The sequence below is a fragment of the Oncorhynchus nerka genome, linkage group LG11 (assembly GCF_034236695.1).
Source record: "Oncorhynchus nerka isolate Pitt River linkage group LG11, Oner_Uvic_2.0, whole genome shotgun sequence".
Classification (NCBI taxonomy): Eukaryota; Metazoa; Chordata; class Actinopteri; order Salmoniformes; family Salmonidae; genus Oncorhynchus; species Oncorhynchus nerka.
In genome coordinates this window covers 55,440,870-55,459,218 of record NC_088406.1, presented here as the reverse complement: position 1 = coordinate 55,459,218, position 18,349 = coordinate 55,440,870, and the positions used below count along the sequence as shown (strand labels likewise).

The 18,349-nt window shown below is 41.3% G+C and overlaps 1 protein-coding gene across 3 annotated transcripts in view; it reads right to left on the bottom strand.

Moving 5' to 3' along the window:
- LOC115137173 (protein furry homolog) overlaps positions 1-18,349 on the bottom strand; it is a 205,759-nt gene that overhangs the window by 120,678 nt on the left and 66,732 nt on the right. For all 3 annotated transcript variants that reach the window (XM_029673300.2, XM_065024673.1, XM_065024674.1), the window contains exons 13-19: positions 16,760-16,868; positions 13,667-13,753; positions 6,448-6,619; positions 6,077-6,209; positions 5,585-5,692; positions 2,398-2,542; positions 2,173-2,268 (exon numbers count right to left, since the gene is read on the bottom strand). In XM_029673300.2, the coding sequence (XP_029529160.2) occupies positions 2,173-2,268; positions 2,398-2,542; positions 5,585-5,692; positions 6,077-6,209; positions 6,448-6,619; positions 13,667-13,753; positions 16,760-16,868 (850 nt within the window). The remainder of the gene's footprint in view (positions 1-2,172; positions 2,269-2,397; positions 2,543-5,584; positions 5,693-6,076; positions 6,210-6,447; positions 6,620-13,666; positions 13,754-16,759; positions 16,869-18,349) is intronic.

Sequence of the window (18,349 nt, the reverse complement as noted above, 5' to 3'; positions counted from 1 at the left end):
ATAAGAGACTACATTTACCAGGTGTCCGCCCGGTGTCCTCCGTCGAAATTATTGCGTAATCTCCAGCTCCATGCGCGTTTCCATTTTCTTCAGAGGAGAAAGTCAACTGCCACGAATGATTTATCATCGATAGATATGTGAAAAACACCTTGAGGATTGATTCTAAACAACGTTTGCCATGTTTCTGTCGATATTATGGAGTTAATTTGGAAAAAAGTTTGCGTTTGTAATGACTTAATTTTCGGGGTTTTCGTAGCCAAACGTGATGAACAAAACGGAGCGATTTGTCCTACACAAATAATATTTTTGGAAAAACAACATTTGCTATCTAACTGAGAGTCTCCTCATTGAAAACATCTGAAGTTCTTCAAAGGTAAATTATTTTATTTGAATGCTTTTCTTGTTTTTGTGAAAATGTTGCATGCTGAATGCTAGGCTTAATGCTATGCTAGCTATCAATACTCTTACACAAATGCTTGTTTAGCTATGGTTCAAAAGCATATTTTGAAAATCTGAGATGACAGTGTTGTTAACAAAAGGCTAAGCTTGAGAGCTAATATATTTATTTCATTTCATTTGCGATTTTCATGAATAGTTAACGTTGCGTTATGGTAATGAGCTTGAGGCTATAAATAGGATCCCGGATACGGGATTGCTCGTCGCAACAGGTTAAACTAGTGCTGAGCGATTAGTGCTTTTTAAAAAAAAAGTTCATTTATAAAAACGTTATCACAGTTTCTGAATTCTGTTTCAGGGGGGTGGGAGGTCCAACCCAGTGTCATAAACAAAAATGCACCCCCCCCGACTCCCCAACATGAAAAATATTTTCATATGGCCCTCCCCTTGTACTGTAAATAAATCGAACACTCATTACCCCTCATACAATTAACTCAAAATAATGTTTACGACCACAAATAACAATAACAGTAGCAACACTGTGTTAATAACCGTAGATACCGGGATTGCACAATAAAGTCGGGTAGTTAATTCCATTGTGGTCCCTTTTTTTCTTCTTTTTTTTTGACATGATTACACATACAATTCTTACAAGCTTGTTTGGCTGGTAGCTTATTCTTTAGATGTTCTGGGGCACTGGACTAGCACACTTGCAAGAGTCTTTAGGGTGTCTGTCGCAGGTTTCCATCCAATTGTGAATATTCTAACATACATCCATCCATATGCATTCAGATCCAACTTGGTGCAGCCAACACCATCAATAAATGTGGACTGTTGGCCAAAGGAGACACATATTACGTGTCTTTAAAAACAGCCTATGACAAATTACAAAAACACAATTCCTTGTGTTTCAATGTTTAGCATATGCAAAACGTTAACCATAACTTATTCACATTACTTTAACAAAATATTTGTTTCATTTGATTCATTTTATTTAATTCCAAGTCACCATCTGGAGCTGCTGCCTATGCTGTCTGACAAAATCACAATTGAAGTAGTTCTTCAATGTAAATAAGGCATACTGAATACCAACTATCAATCACTTAGATCATGTATTTTCAATCCTGCAAAGCAACTGCTTTCTTTCCCTCTCGATCTTCTCTCAGTCTCTTGCCGGGTTCAAAACAACTGGGAACTCGGAACTGGGAACTCAGAAAGCTCCACCTTTCGACATCAGTGCTTTCAAAAAAATACACTGGGTACTCCGACTGGGAACAATCTATTTGAACGGTCATCCCTTCTCGAAATACCAACTCAGGAACTCGGGCCTCTTTCTAAAGCTCTGATCACTAACCTCATGATTTGATCTCGTAGTTCCCAGTTCTTTTGAAAAGAGGCATCTGTGTCTGCTCTGCACAGACCGGACAAGTTTAAGCGGGTGCACAATGAATTATGGTCATTGTAGTTGTAGTGATCTAAACTGTGTAGAATATTGACCTGCTGGAAACTACAACTCCCTACTACATTGTACAGTTCAGGCTTGATCAGATTTATCTCTACAGAAACTACACATCGAGCTCACAGAAAAAAAACAGAACAAAATGTAATTTAAATAATTGAACCGACATCAGCCAATTAGTTGTTTAAAAACCTAATCGCTCAGCACTACGTAAACATACAGGCACTTAATGTAGCTACTCATTACACCTCCCAGCCTATATCTCCACTGTAAGAGCAATAAGGAAATGTTAGACAGCCTATCTCTATTTACTGTACCTCTGATGTGTCGCAGCACTTCTCTGGGGCTGACAGAGCCAGTCTCCACTGGGTCAACAGCTGGAGCAGCAGCCGGAGAGAGTTGTCCAGTAGGGCCTGCAATCAATCAATTAGTCAATCAATTAGTCAATCAATTAGTCCATCAAGAAATCAACTCATCAAGCCATCAATCCATTGATAGTTCCATCCAGCTAGCCATACATTAACCCATCCGTCCATCTGTACCTGGTGGCTGTCCTGAACCTCCCGCAACAGGAAATTGGTAAAGCCAAACAGGACGTCATCACGCCACTCAGGGAGGTCTACCAGTAAACTCTGGAGGGAGTTCTGGGCTATGAGGCGTAGCTCGTCGTCCATGTGAATCGTCAACCTGGGTGAAAAATAATACACACAATGTGCGTTTTTAAAGAGGCAACTATTTATGTACTAAATTCTACTTAAAGTTGAAATCCTTAATTGCTATATAAATTTTTAGGCACACAGTACCAGTCAAAGTTTGGACACCTACTCATTCAAGGGTTTTTCTTTATTTTTACTATTTTCTACATTGTAGAATAATAGTAAAGACATCAAAACTATGAAATAACACATATGGAATCATGTAGGAACCAAAAAAGTGTTTAACAAATCTAAATATATTTTATATTTGAGTAGCCACCCTTTGCCATGATGACAGCTTTGCACACTCTTGGCATTCTCTCAACCAGCTTCACGAGGAATTATTTTCCAACAGTCTTGAAGTTCCCACATAGGCTGAGCACTTGTTGGCTCCTTTTCCTTCACTCTATGGTCCAACTCATCACAAACCATCTAATTGGGTTGAGGTCGGGTGATTGTGAAGGCCAGGTCATCTGATGCAGCACTCCATCACTCTCCTTGGTCAAATAGCCCTTACACAACCTGGAGGTGTGTTTTGTGTCATTGTCCTGTTGAAAAACAAATTATAGTGGCACTAAGCGCAAACCAGGGATGGAGAATGCTGTGTTAGCCATGCTGATTAAGTGAGCCTTGAATTCTACATAAATTACTGAAAGCGTCACCAGTAAAGCAACCCCACACCATCACACCTCCTCCTCCATGCTTCACGGTGGGAACCACACATGCAGTGATCATCCGTTCACCTACTCTGCATCTCACAAAGACATGGCTCATCAGACCAAAAGGACAGATTTCCACCGGTCTAATGTCCATTGCTCGTGTTTCTTTGCCCAAGCAATTCTCTTCTTATTATTGGTGACCTTTTAGTAGTGGTTTCTTTGCAGCAATTCAACCATGAAGGCCTGATTCACGCATTCTCCTCTGAACAGTTGATGTTGAGATGTGTCTTTTACTTGAACTCTGAAGCATTTATTTGGGCTGCAATTCCTGAGGCTGGTAACTCTAATGAACTTATCCTCTACAGCAGAGGTAACTCTGGGTCTTCCTTTCCTGTGGCGGTCCTCATGAGATCCAGTTTCATCATAGCGCTTGATGGTTTTTGCGACTGCACATTTTCCGGATTGACTGACCTTCATGTCTTAAAGTAATGATGGACTGTTGTTTATTTCGCTTTGCTTATTTGAGCTGTTCTTGACACAATATGGACTTGGTCTTTTATCAGATCAAATCAAAATTTATTATGAGATGAGTAATGCAAAATATGTAAACATTATTAAAGTGGCCAGTGATTTCAAGTCAATGTATATAGGGCAGCAGCCTCTAAGGTGCTAGTGATGGCTATTTAACAGTCTGATGGCCTTGAGATAGAAGCTGTTTTTCAGTCTCTTGGTCCCATCTTTGATGCACCTGTACTGACCTCGCCTTTTGGATGATAGCGAGGTGAACAGGCAGTGGCTCGGGTTGTTGTCCTTGTCTTCAAATCAAATCAAAGTGTATTTGTCACGTGCGCCGAATACAACAGGTTTAGACCTTACAGTGAAATGCTTACTTACAGGCTCTAACCAATAGTGCGAAAAAAAGGTATGTGTGTGTGTGTGTGTGTGTGTGTGTGTGTGTAGGTAAGTAAAGAAATAAAACAACAGTAAAAATACATTTGAAAATAAGAGTAGCAAGGCTATAAACAGACACCTGTTAGTCAGGTTAATTGAGGTAGTATGTACATGTAGGTATGGTTAAAGTGACTATGCATATATGAAGAACAGAGAGTAGCAGTAGCGTTTAGGCCTGGTATGGTTTCCAATCAGAGGCAGCTGGTTATCGTTGTCTCTGATTGAGAACCATACTTAGGCAGCCTGTTTTCCCACTATGGGTGTGGGTAGTTGCTTTCTGTTTTTGTGTCTGCACCAGACAGAACTGTTTCGGTTGTTCTCTTTGTTGTTTTGTTAATCAGTGTTCAGTTCCATTAATAAAAGGATGAACATGTACCACGCTGCACCATGGTCCTCACCTTCTTCCACCTACGACAGCCGTTACACCATCTTGATAGAGCCTTCTTCTGTATACCACCCCTACCTTGTCACAACTGATTAGCTCAAACGCATTAAGAAGGAAATAAATTCTACAAATGTACTTTTCACAAGGCACACCTGTTAATTGAAATGCATTCCAAGTGACTAAGTCATGAAGCTGGAGAGAATGCCAAGAGTATGCAAAGCTGTTGTCAAGGTAAAGGGTGGCTACATTGAAGAATCTCAAATATATGTTGAACAGTTTTTTGGTTAGTATATGATTCCATATGTGTTATTTCATAGTTTTGATGTCTTCACTATTATTCTACAACGTAGAAAAGAGTAAAATACAGAAAAACCCTGGAATGAGTAGGTGTGTCCAAACGTTTGACTGGTACTGTATAAATAAATGACATATGCCCATTGATTCTTGAACAACATAACCTATAAATACCTCATGAGCTTAGTTCAACTGTCATACCCCATCAAAACCCAAAATACAAGCTTGTTCATTTTGATATTGGCAAACAATAAACAAACACTATTTAGCCTCAAACCACGGTTAAAACTATGATTTTCATTATAATGGATGGTCAGTCCTTGCATCCATAACTCTGTCAATGAATTTGAAAGGGGTTACCTTTCTCCAGGCCCATCCCTGAGCTTTTTACCAACACACGTTGGGTGAACACTGTTACTGTTTCAATTAAGGATTCTAGCTTTAAATAATTGCCTCCTTAAAACACACATTGTTGAAGAAACGTTTTCAATGAAATCAGGCTGCCAGATTGTAATGAGGTTTATTGGAATTTTTCCAGTCAGGTAAGATAGGAATGGTTCCTGGTCTAAAGTGGGCTCAGCATGAGACATTACACCTACTTATCTGAATGCCCTGGTCAAATAGGCAGCAGAGGGCCTCTGCAGGATCGTGTTAGAGATTTTGGGAAACCTGAAGGGTTGGCCCATTCATTACAATGGGTTTCCTGCATATACACACACACACACACAGCCAGATATGTACACACCGAGATAGCAGGTCTATGAGTTCGGGCTTGGACATGCCGTCTGGCAGGATGCGAGGGATGGCCGCCACACACGTCCTGAACATGTCGATCTTCGGCTTCCTCTCTCCTCTGACAAGACAAGGTGAGACAACATCAAGATCAGGTCAACAGCAGAACTGCCTGCCTTTCAGTTTGTCATTACATATGCAATGTAAAATGTCCCCCAATAATGACATGCAAAAAAATACATATATTTTTGACAACTGCCAAATCATGGTACATCAAGAATAGGGCCTTTAGTTGTATTTTTTCCTGACCACATGACCTAACCAGGAAACGTTTTTCCTGGCCAATCCAAGTTGAAACTTGGAGGATTACCAGTTATAGGACTCTGGAGAACTAGGAAGTTTGGGAAAGTTTCTGGAAATGTACTACCCTAACTGCGTAGAGGAAAATTGATCAATCAAATGTATTTATAAAGCCCTTTTTACATCAGCCGAGTAGCACACGTACGTGATCATGTCCTCAGGCTCTTTGTTGAGCATCTGGACGTTGGTCATCATCAAGCATCGGCCCACCTCCTTGTCCAGGTGTCTCAGGCTATTGTCTATGGCCTTCCTCACCTGGGAGTAGTACAGGGACATACCTACAGCACAGGGGAAGAACACATCATTTAGTTTCAGGATCTATTCTATTCATACATACTTACATGGGAAGGCGCATGGTGAACAACACAACCTTTCATTCCAGCACAACAAGTCCAGTAGTGAATTGTGCCATCCATCCTCTCAATTATCCATCCATCCCTCCACCCACCCACACACACATCCATCCAGCCATCCACAACATACCGGAAACAGTAGGTAGTCCACCTGGTGACCCACCTATGACCTTGGCTTCATCATCAGTCAGTGTTTTGCTCAGGTAAGTCTTCTTTACCCTGAGTGTGTTGCCCGAAGGCAGCGTGGCTCCCGTGTTGGGCATGGGTGGCTCCCCATCCTTCTGCTGGAGCTTGTCAGCTATCACCAGGAATGCTCTCAGACCTATATTCATTCTCTGGACAAAGGCACACACTGAAATGTTATGTTTAATTGTCATGATATTATGACTGATTTGATTGGTAATTGATTGATTACATTGTCCTTTTACGGGAAATTATTTTCACATTTATTGTTATTCTGAATCTGTTATATTCTTCAATGTGTTCTATGCAGTTCTGCTTTAAAAAATGGCATTACAATTTAGAAAATATAGCTGCAAGCAGAAATGAACATGGCTCTATTCACAGGGTAACAGAAAGGACACACGATCAGTTGGATAACAAAGCACTCGATCTATAGGAACTATCTTGCTTAAAGGGCAATCAGTGAAAGCATTAGCATATTTGTCTCTCAATACCACAAGGATGACCCAAGTGAAGTGTAATCTAGTCCTGTAATGTTGGTCCTTTTAATGCAGTATGTAGTCATTCTTAAAAATCCGTAAGAGTCTATTGACGCACCTGTGCTTCAATCTAAGTAACATAGTCAAACAAATCCCCATCTACATCCGTCATTTTAAGATTGGGCTGCGTCTCAATCCACCACATCCACATATGTCGGCCTTCCGCATCTGCAGTGGAAGGTGGCCGAGCTACAGCGGTGTTTGTCAGACCACAAGACAGTCTTTTCACAAAAACGGCTGTAGCCACTCTATGGAAAGATGAGACTCTCAAAACATATTGTTGTTCTCTGTTTTGCTCTACGACCCCCACAAGTGTCCCAGGACTCGTCTGAAGGTAACCCATACAAACTAACGGAGGTAGTTTTGTGCCAACAAAAATAAGGGGTTAAATATGAATAGAAATTAGAAAAATATTTCCTGAGCTTTCTTATCTCTTCTAAATATAACACACACTTCAAAACCTCTTGACTGTCTTTTTTTGCCATATATGAATGTCTTGTTCAATGCGTTTCTATGGGCTGTAGTAGTAAAGGCTAAATTCAATATTTTATCAAATAAAACAATTTATAAAATAGGGAGACCTCTTCTATAAATTGGGGTCCGTAAATGAAAAATCAAATAGCTAAATGATCCATGGTATGACCAAATAATGTGTCCAATAGCTGACAATAATGGACTATTTTTGACTGCTACATATTCATAATAATCCAATTATTGCTTTTGTGCAGATTTATTCACACTATTCACAAGCACACTTGGCGCTTATACTGATGTTTAGGCAACTGAAATTGTCTTCATTTCAGTGAGCGTCTTGCTGACCGTGTGTTTTGGTGGTTTGGGTATTTTTCGTTTTTTAGTCATTATAAAAAATAAGCTGTTAACGTGTTCCAACTCACATGCTTTATGTTTTATAGTTGTAACAAAAGCACTCCACCAATATAATGTATTTGACACTTGGAATTATGTGTTTTTTCTTTTTTTTTGTTTTACATATAGTAATCCATGAGCCAGGGAAGTCGGTGGGGCAGCTCGAGCTCACTTGAGCCGATGGTGTCTTATAGTGATTTTCTTGAAGGTATATGTCCCTAAAGTTGGAAAATGTGTGATAGCATTGCAAAAATGGTAGCTATCTGTGTATTATCACTCTTTCTGTCACCCCCCCTTACATTCTTCCCATAAGGATTTTACCCAATGACAAACAACAATATACAACAACAAAAGCCAACAGTACAGGCAGGGAAAAAGCTAGTAACATTGTCTGGGAGATCAGGCAATAGGATGATAACCGGAAATCCAATAGGCTAAAGTACAGGCAGGGAATAGGCAAAAGGCGTCGTTAGTGAGGCAGGCCAAAACTATCATACACGGGAGGATTTAAATTACGAGAAAAACAGAGCTCCGAATAGAAGTGTGTCACAAAACAAACAATACCTCACAGTGATGGGGTGCAAAGAACTGAACTGATAAATGACCTACAGGTGTGTGAACAGGTGATCAAAATTCCAGTTATTGGGATCTGGAGAGTGAGCTGCGTTCACGGGATCTACGTGTTTGTGAGGTGGAAAGTGGGCTGGAAAGTGAGCTGCGTTCACGTGTTTGAGAGTGTGAGTTGGAAGCAGATGTTATGAAAGGTCATGAAACTACCTTTCAAATGATATATAATATAACCAACTTTGAAAGCACCAGCTACAACTATTGTTTAAAAAAATCACCCATATTGTGCCATTGACATTAGAATGTTGGAAGTTTGCCCATAAAAATCCCATGTAATGAGGCAGCTATGTTTTGGGATTTTAACTTTGGTGACACAAAATTGCACACTCACAGCTAGAACAGGGTTTAAAAAAAATTGTAGATACAGGGCGCAGTAACCCCACAGATACCGTTTTCCAATATGGATGTCAAACAACTCAGTGGGGTCTTATTGGACAATTTTACCTGACCATACCTGTATGAAATATAATTGTAGCATTCCCCAAAAACTGTCTGAATGATGTAGATACACAATCACATGAGCCAGGTGTGCCAGATATATCAAGTTGTTAAATTACTCACAGAATTGTGGTAAGAAGCTCTCTGAATCCCTGATTTCTGAAGATCAATAATTGCAGTATTTCATCTTCAAACATGTCAAAATGGATATGTACATATGAATAGTCAAGGATGTGAACGGATTAAAATGATATACAATGTTATCCTATTAATAGCTTTCATGAAACAGGACTAGAAACTTGCTGTGTACATTACCATGTAGAATTCCATAGGAATGATAATGCATTTTTACCTGCTGATGAGAGCAGAAAACCATTACACGGAGTTACTCTAAATTAAGATCTATTCTTACTATGGGGCCATAGCAGACTGGTCTGTTTACTAGGGCGGCAGGTAGTCTTTTTTGAAGGGGGGGACGCAGTCAAGGTCTCAACTTACTGTTGAGAGTTAGCCACCATCAGCAGTTTTTTTCTTGTTATGTTAGTCCCTGACAGTTACTCAATTAGCCCATGTCAACATGTTTTTAGATTGGTAAGTTAGTCTAGCGGCCAGCTATCTAAACTTGTAGTAATCATGGTGGAATTACCGATTGTGGGGCCCCCATTGATTTTGTTAGTCACTCTCACTCAGATATCGCTACCCTATGGCAAAATGTGTAGAATTGCATGAAATTAGATATATAATTGCTAAATATTCTTTCTGCTGTCAAGAGGGGGGCTGCTAAAATGTTTTGCTCACATATTCGCAGCCACTGCCATCTACTTTTGATCTATTATAGAACTGTTTGGGTTAGTGATCATTTGTAGAGTCGCTCTCTATTTGTCTACAGAATGCATATGTTATTCTGAATTATGAACACAGAAATACTGGACATTTTGAACTCTTATTATGGTGGTGATTTGAGAAAATTAAAATCATGGTCTTGAATTGGACTCATGGTCTCGCTCTCGGAACCCTCATTTTTCTGGTCTCTCTATCAGCAAAGTTGCAATCCAAACACATAGCTGCTCCATTACATGGCATTTTATGGGTAAGCTTCCAACATTCTAATGTCAATGGCACAATTTCTTTAGAACAGTTGTAGGTGGCGCTTTCAAAGTTGGTTATATTATATATACTTTGATAGGTAGTTTCATGACCTTTCAGAACCACTTGTCAAACAAAGTTTAAAATGTATCAGATAATCATTTTTAAAGTTATTTATACAGGTAATCCTGATATGTACCCTAGAGTCAAAAAAAAATTTTTTTTTGGGGGGGGGGTTCCTAGACCTTCATAAGCACAACCAAATTATTATTTTTCCGATAGCATACATTAAATATATTTCTTAGACTGTCAGAATGTTGACGTCCAAAAGATGTCTCATTGGCACAAAGGAGATCCAATGGGGCAAGGCTTTTATAGTGTCAATGTATTGAGTTATATACAAATTCTGGGTTTATTTGACTAATTGTTTATTTTAAGATTTTTTAAACCTTTTTAGTCTTATTTTTATGATATTTCACATTGTTCGTCTGCATAATTTAAATCTAACTCTAATTTGCACGAGACAATGTACACTTGATCAATAGTGATCTAGTAACCTATGCCACTGGTGGCTCTAGTAATCTATGCCACTGGTGCCAATGACATATATAGTGCCTCCAACTGATCTGGTGCAGCCATCTAAGGTTGCAGTGACAGTGACATGTCCTTTGGGTGGTGGACCATTCTTGATACACACGAGAAACTGTTGAGCACGAAAAACCCAGCAGTGTTGTAGTTCTTGACACAAACCATTGTGCCTGGCACCTACTACCATACTCCATTCAAAGGCACTTAAATATTTGTTCTTGTCAGTTCACCCTCTGAATGGCACAAGTACACAATCCATGTCTCAATTGTCTCAAGGCTTTAAAAATCCTTCGTTAACATGTCTCCTCCCTTCATCTACACTGAATGAAGTGGATTTAACAAGTGACATCAATAAGAGATCCCAGCTTTCAACTGGATTCACCTGGCCAGTCTATGTCATGGAAAAAGTAGGTATTCTTAACGTTTTGTATACTCAGTGTACATAAGATTTACATACCAATTTCCATGGCCCCATGTCCATCGGTTCAGTTCTTGTAGCCCTGGTGTGATATTTGTGCTGTAGCGTGGTCGAATTTTAATGCAGTAACTAATCATTCTCAAATTCATTAGAGGCTAATTAATTGTGTCTATATACTAAAATCTGGAGACAATCTGACATATGGTTCATGAGGAGAAGATGATTGCAGATGATTTTGAGCGTTAGCGTTAATATACCAAGAATGCTTTGTTAATAGTTTCCTTGTTTTTTGTGATATTAATAACACATTCAGTGTGGTTCATCTTAGGGACGTCCATGATAGCAATGACAAGCTTCGGGTTGATCGGCCTCTGTGGAGTGGTTTAAATGGACAGGTAAAATCAATAACGCAGCCATCTTTTGACCAATCGCTTACAGTGCCTTGCGAAAGTATTCGGCCCCCTTGAACTTTGCGACCTTTTGCCACATTTCAGGCTTCAAACATAAAGATATAAAACTGTATTTTTTTTGTGAAGAATCAACAACAAGTGGGACACAATCATGAAGTGGAACGACATTTATTGGATATTTCAAACTTTTTTAACAAATCAAAAACTGAAAAATTGGGCGTGCAAAATTATTCAGCCCCCTTAAGTTAATACTTTGTAGCGCCACCTTTTGCTGCGATTACAGCTGTAAGTCGCTTGGGGTATGTCTCTATCAGTTTTGTACATCGAGAGACTGACATTTTTTCCCATTCCTCCTTGCAAAACAGCTCGAGCTCAGTGAGGTTGGATGGAGAGCATTTGTGAACAGCAGTTTTCAGTTCTTTCCACAGATTCTCGATTGGATTCAGGTCTGGACTTTGACTTGGCCATTCTAACACCTGGATATGTTTATTTTTGAACCATTCCATTGTAGATCATTGTCTTGTTGGAAGACAAATCTCCGTCCCAGTCTCAGGTCTTTTGCAGACTCCATCAGGTTTTCTTCCAGAATGGTCCTGTATTTGGCTCCATCCATCTTCCCATCAATTTTAACCATCTTCCCTGTCCCTGCTGAAGAAAAGCAGGCCCAAACCATGATGCTGCCACCACCATGTTTGACAGTGGGGATGGTGTGTTCAGGGTGATGAGCTGTGTTGCCTTTTACGCCAAACATAATGTTTTGCATTGTTGCCAAAAAGTTCAATGTTGGTTTCATCTGACCAGAGCACCTTCTTCCACATGTTTGGTGTGTCTCCCAGGTGGCTTGTGGCAAACTTTAAATGACACTTTTTATGGATATCTTTAAGAAATGGCTTTCTTCTTGCCACTCTTCCATAAAGGCCAGATTTGTGCAATATACGACTGATTGTTGTCCTATGGACAGAGTCTCCCACCTCAGCTGTAGATCTCTGCAGTTCATCCAGAGTGATCATGGGCCTCTTGGCTGCATCTCTGAGTCAGTCTTCTCCTTGTATGAGCTGAAAGTTTAGAGGGACGGCCAGGTCTTGGTAGATTTGCAGTGGTCTGATACTCCTTCCATTTCAATATTATCGCTTGCACAGTGCTCCTTGGGATGTTTAAAGCTTGGGAAATCTTTTTGTATCCAAACCGCTTTAAACTTCTTCACAACAGTATCTCGGACCTGCCTGGTGTGTTCCTTGTTCTTCGTGATGCTCTCTGCGCTTTTAACGGACCTCTGAGACTATCACAGTGCAGGTGCATTTATACGGAGACTTGATTACACACAGGTGGATATTATTTATCATCATTAGTCATTTAGGTCAACATTGGATCATTCAGAGATCCTCACTGAACTTCTGGAGAGAGTTTGCTGCACTGAAAGTAAAGGGGCTGAATAATTTTGCACGCCCAATTTTTCAGTTTTTGATTTGTTAAAAAAGTTTGAAATATCCAATAAATGTCGTTCCACTTCATGATTGTGTCCCACTTGTTGTTGATTCTTCACAAAAAATACAGTTTTATATCTTTATGTTTGAAGCCTGAAATGTGGCAAAAGGTCGCAAAGTTCAAGGGGGGCGAATACTTTCGCAAGGCACTGTAGCTTTTCTCAAACTAGGTTAAGATATGTATCATGGGCCTACATTCCAAATTGGTCTCATTTGGACTCATGGTTCATGAGAAGAAGATTTTTGAAGTATTTTTCTTGCATATTTTGGAATGTTAGAGTATGTGCTAATATGCATTTACTGGTATAGTGTGGCCATATTTGAATGCATCAACCTTATTTTCTCTCTTTAGGGATTATTGTGATTAGCGCAAAGTGAACATTTGGAGTGAATGTGACTTTTTATGATTATTTTAAGCATTAGCATAGTAGAAAATGTTCATTGTTAATTAATAGCTTCTTTATTTTTTAAGATATTCATCGTGGCAATGTCTTTGATGACCACACAATGTTTGAAAGTTGACAGTTAATCGTGGAGTGGATTTACAAAGGATTTAAATCGACACATAAAATCTGATTTCCTGGTTTATCAATAACTCAACCATCGCTTAACCGATCCCTAAGTTAAGAGATGTACCATGGGCTAACATACTGAATTTGGTGTTATTTGGTGTTAAGGTTGTAGAACTGTAAATAATTCATATTGAAGAATGATGGAATTCAAAGCCAATTATGTACTGTACCTCTGGGTTAAGACTAAAGGCTTTGGCTGGTTTCCCAACACACATAAGGTCAAAGATGATCTCTTTCATGGCAAAGTCCAGTCGTTCCTGTGGTGGAAGAAGAGGGTTTAGAACAGATTTGTAATATTGTTGCTGTTTTTCAGATCATCACATTCACATCAGAGAGGAAGGCTCTACAAAAACATACCTAATTATTTTCATATCTCATTTTGCTCTTTTGTTGCTTTGGCAACTACACTGCATGGCCAAAAGTATGAGAACAGCTGCTCGTCGAACATCTCATTCCAAAAACATGGGCATTAATATGGAGTCGGTCGGGGGGACCATACTGTTCTTTGCTGCTATAACAGCCTTCACTCTTCTGGGAAAGCTTTCCACTAGATGTTGGAACATTGCTGCAGGGAATTGCTTCCATTAAGCCACAAGAGCATTAGTGAGGTTGGGCGATTAGGCCTGTTCGATGGGGTTGAGGTCAGGGCTCTGTGCAGGCCAGTCAAGTTCTTCCACACCGTTCTCGACAAACCATTTCTGTATGGACTTTGCTTTGTGCTCGGGGGTATGGTCATGCTGAAAAAGGAAAGGTCCTTCCCTAAACTGTTGCCACAAAGTTGGACGCAGCAGAATTGTCTTGAATGTCATTGTATGCTGTAGCATTAAGATGTCCCGTCACTGGAACTAAGGGGCTTAGCCCGAACCATGAAAAACAGCCCCAGACTATTATTCCTCCTCCTCCAAACTTTACAGTTGGCACTATGCATTGGGGCAGGTAGCATTCTCCAGGCATCTGCCAAACACAGATTTGTCCGTCGGATTGCCAGATGGTGAAGCGTGATTCATCACTCCAGAGAACGCGTTTCCTTTGCTCCAGAGTCCAATGTCAGCGAGCTTTACACAACTCTATCCAACGCTTGGCATTGTGCATTGTGATCTTAGCCTGGTCTGCGTCTGCTTGGCCATGGAGACCCTTTTCATGAAGCTTCCGATGAACAGTTCTTCTGCTGACGCTGCTTCTAGAGACAGTTTAGAACTGGGTAGTGAGTGTTGCAACCGAGGACAGGTGCTTTTCACGTGCTACGTGCATCAGCACTCAGCAGTCCCGTTCTGTGAGCTTGTGTGGCCTACAACTTCGCGGTTGAGCTGTTGTTGCTACTACACGTTTCCACTTTACAATATTAGCACTTACAGTTGACCGGGGCAGCTCTAGCAGGGCAGGAATTTGACAAACTGACTTGTAGGAAAGGTGGTATCTTATGGCGGTGCCACGTTGAAAGTCACTGAGCTCTTCAGTATGGGCCATTCTACTGCCAATGTATGTCTATGGAGTTTGCATGGCTGTGTGCTTGATTTTATACACCTGTCAGCAGCGGGTGTGCTGAAATGGCCAAATCCACTAATTGCAAAGGGTGTCCACATTCTAGTGTATGTGTGTTGTTTCTATACCTGTTTGCTCCTCTCCTTTTAGGTTTTACAGACGCTCCTCACCCCTTGGCAACAACTCTTCTAACTTAGTGTACCTTGTGCAATTACAACCCATGTGGAATTTCGGGTCTCTGGCAGCTTTTGGAACTGCCAATCTGCGGTCAAGAATGCAGAGTTCATGTCTATGCTGCCCTTCAGTCTTGTGACGGAGACACGGATCACCCCAGAGAACACTGCTATTCCAGCTGCTCTCTCTTCATCTGACTACGTTTTCTCTCATAGTCCGAGAAAATCTGCTCGTTGAGGTGATGGCACAGGGCTACTAATTTCTCCCAAGTGTAGATGTTCTTATTTCACCCTCTCTCACCTGTCCATCTTCTCATTTGAATCCCTTGCTGTCACTGTCCCTTGTCCACTCAAGCTTAACATTGTTGTCATCTATCGCCCACCAGGTGCCCTTAGAGAGTTCCTCAATGAGCATGACACCTTGATAAGTTCATTTCCTGACGGTGGCTCACCGCTCTTCATACTTGGCAACTTCAACATCTTGATTCATTTCTTTCCACCTCACATTTTCCCGTCCGTGTCTTTTTTGACCTCACCCTTTCCAGTCCCCTTCCACTCACAAAGCAGGCAATATGCTTGACCTCATCTTTACTAGCCTACTCATCTCACTGCAACCCCTCTCCAGGTCTCTGATTCAGTACTTTGTTTCCTTTTCTGTCTCCCTTTCCTCCAACCCTAGCCCCTCAGTCCCTACCCAGATGCTGATGAGCCATTGAGCCACTCCTCCTGCCTCTTCGACCCTACTCTCCTCCCTTTCCTATGACTCGCATTGTACCTTTACCTCTCAGCCGGCTCGGGCCTCCCCTCCTGCTCTGTTGCTGAGTGACTCATTGCGAGCTAACAGAACAGGGCTGCTGGCAGCTGAGCAAAAATGTAGGAAAACTAAACTTCCGGAGGACCTATCATCCTTTCACTCCCGCCTCTCTAACTCCTCTTCCTCTGTATCCACTGCTAAAATTACTTTGCTATCATTCTACATTTTAAGCTTCTGCCTCTAACCATAGGAAACTCTTTACCACCTTCTCCTCCCTCCTTAATCCTGCACTCCCTCCTCCCTCTCTGCGGGCGACTTTGTCAACCGCTTTAAAAATAAGGTTTACGACATCCGCTCCTCATTAACTCAGCCTATTGAGTCCATTGGTCCCCCTCACACAGAACTACCTTACTCTTGATCTCTCTCCTCTCTCTCCAGATGAAATCCTGCGACTAGTGAGGTCCGGCAGTCTAACATCCTGCCCGCATAACCACATCCTCTCTTCCCTTCTCCAGACTATCTCTGGAGACCTTCTCCCGTTCCTCACTTCCCTCATCCCTGACCACTGGTTGAGTCCCTTCTGACTTCACAATGGCCAGAGTCGCATTCCTCCTCAGGAAAACCAACACTCGACACTTCTGACGTCGAAAAACTACAGACCGGTATCCCTATTTTCTTTCATTTCAAAATCACTTGAGCATGCTGTCTCTGAACAACTCTCACGCTCTCTCTCAGAACTAACTTCTTGAGTGTCTACTAGATGACTGAGTTTTTTTATTGTGCATGCTTCAGGAAAAACTAACATAAAAGTTATAAATCTGTCAATAATGATAATCTTGTTGACAGAAGTTTACCTGTGCAATAAACTGGATCATTTTGACAAAGATGTTGAGGGGCATATCTCTGGGCACCACACTGCGAGAGCCCTTGGGGAAGAGTGTTGTAATGATGGTGTTGAGACGCCTGCAGGAGAACAGAGGGTAGAGAGATAGAAAAGATGAGAGCGAGAGAGGAGAGGAGAGAAGAAAGAGAGGGAGGGGGGGACATACTGTAAGGATGGAGCGTCGGGGAATTCAACACAGGACAAACATTCAACAGATGAGATACATAGGGATCACAAGCAGTTAGAACTGACACAGATAAAAATGTTACATTAAATTGCTTTACACTGGCTGGCCTGTATGCCGTTGTCCCATTTCTTAACAAGTGTTTTATTTTAATCCTGGTTAATTTCCGGGCTAATTACAACGTGTTAAAGGCTTGACCTGTTTGTTATTCCTCCTGTGGCCCAAATGGCACCATATTCCCTACATAGTGCACTATATTTGGCTTAGAGCCCTATGGGCCGTGGTAAAAAGAAGTGCATAATAAAGGGAATAGGGTTCCATTTGGGACGCATCCCTGGTAATGCGTATCGTTTCTGAGTTCTGCCTCTTAACCTACGAGCCAAGCCCTAATCCACGGCCTACTACACTAGTGTGTGTGTGGCTCTGATACTAAAGTCCCCCGGCTCATATTCCAATGAGAAAGACCATTAACTCCCTATAGTGTGATGATCATGAGCCAGTCTCTGACCGTCCCTGGCCTACCTCCTAGCCACCTCCCACTTCTCTCATCTCCTCCACCCACATTCTCCATTTTCCTTCCTCCACACTCCTCCATCCCTCCTGGTATAACCAGGCTGCCTGTTTACAGACTGGGCTTGCTACACTGAAAGGTAAAGAGCCAAGTCAGGCAAGTCTCCCATTATCAACGAAGGGGAGGAGACTGTGTTTGTGGGTGTGTGTGTATATGTTTGTGTGCATGCGCTCGTGCATGCACCTGGGTGTGTGTGTTTGCATGCCTGCAGGTATGAATATATAACGTTTTTTTTGCTCTACAGTTCTACCAAGAGAAATATACTATTCACGAGCAGACTAGGTTATGTACACAGCTTCCTGTGGGTGCTGCCATGCACCGGTCTCTTCTCCGTGGCAGCGTCCTAAATTGCACCCTATTCCCGATTTAGTGCACTACTTTGTGCCCTAGGAGCCCTGGTAAAAAGTAGTGCACTACGTAGGGAATAGGATGCCATTCGGAATGTAGACATTGTGGCTTCAACACTGAGAGGAGTGGACTTGGGGGAGGATGTTACATGGCACACAGTCCAGTGTAGCTGGGAGGTAAATGGTTGCAGTGTTGAACACTATCAAGATATTTACAACTGAGTTGCAATGTGTATGTGGCGCTGTTTGTAACAAGCCATATTTTGTGGAAAAATATAAATGACATGTGCCACAAAACACAAACATTGCAATTGCTGTGTGAAATTGGCCAATTTTGATCATTTTTCCCACTCATTTGTCTTTTGACCAATCATATCAAAACAGATCTTTTTCATAGCTGATCTGATTGGTGAAAAGACCAGTTAGTGGAAAAACTACCTGAACTTGTCTGCCTGTGTA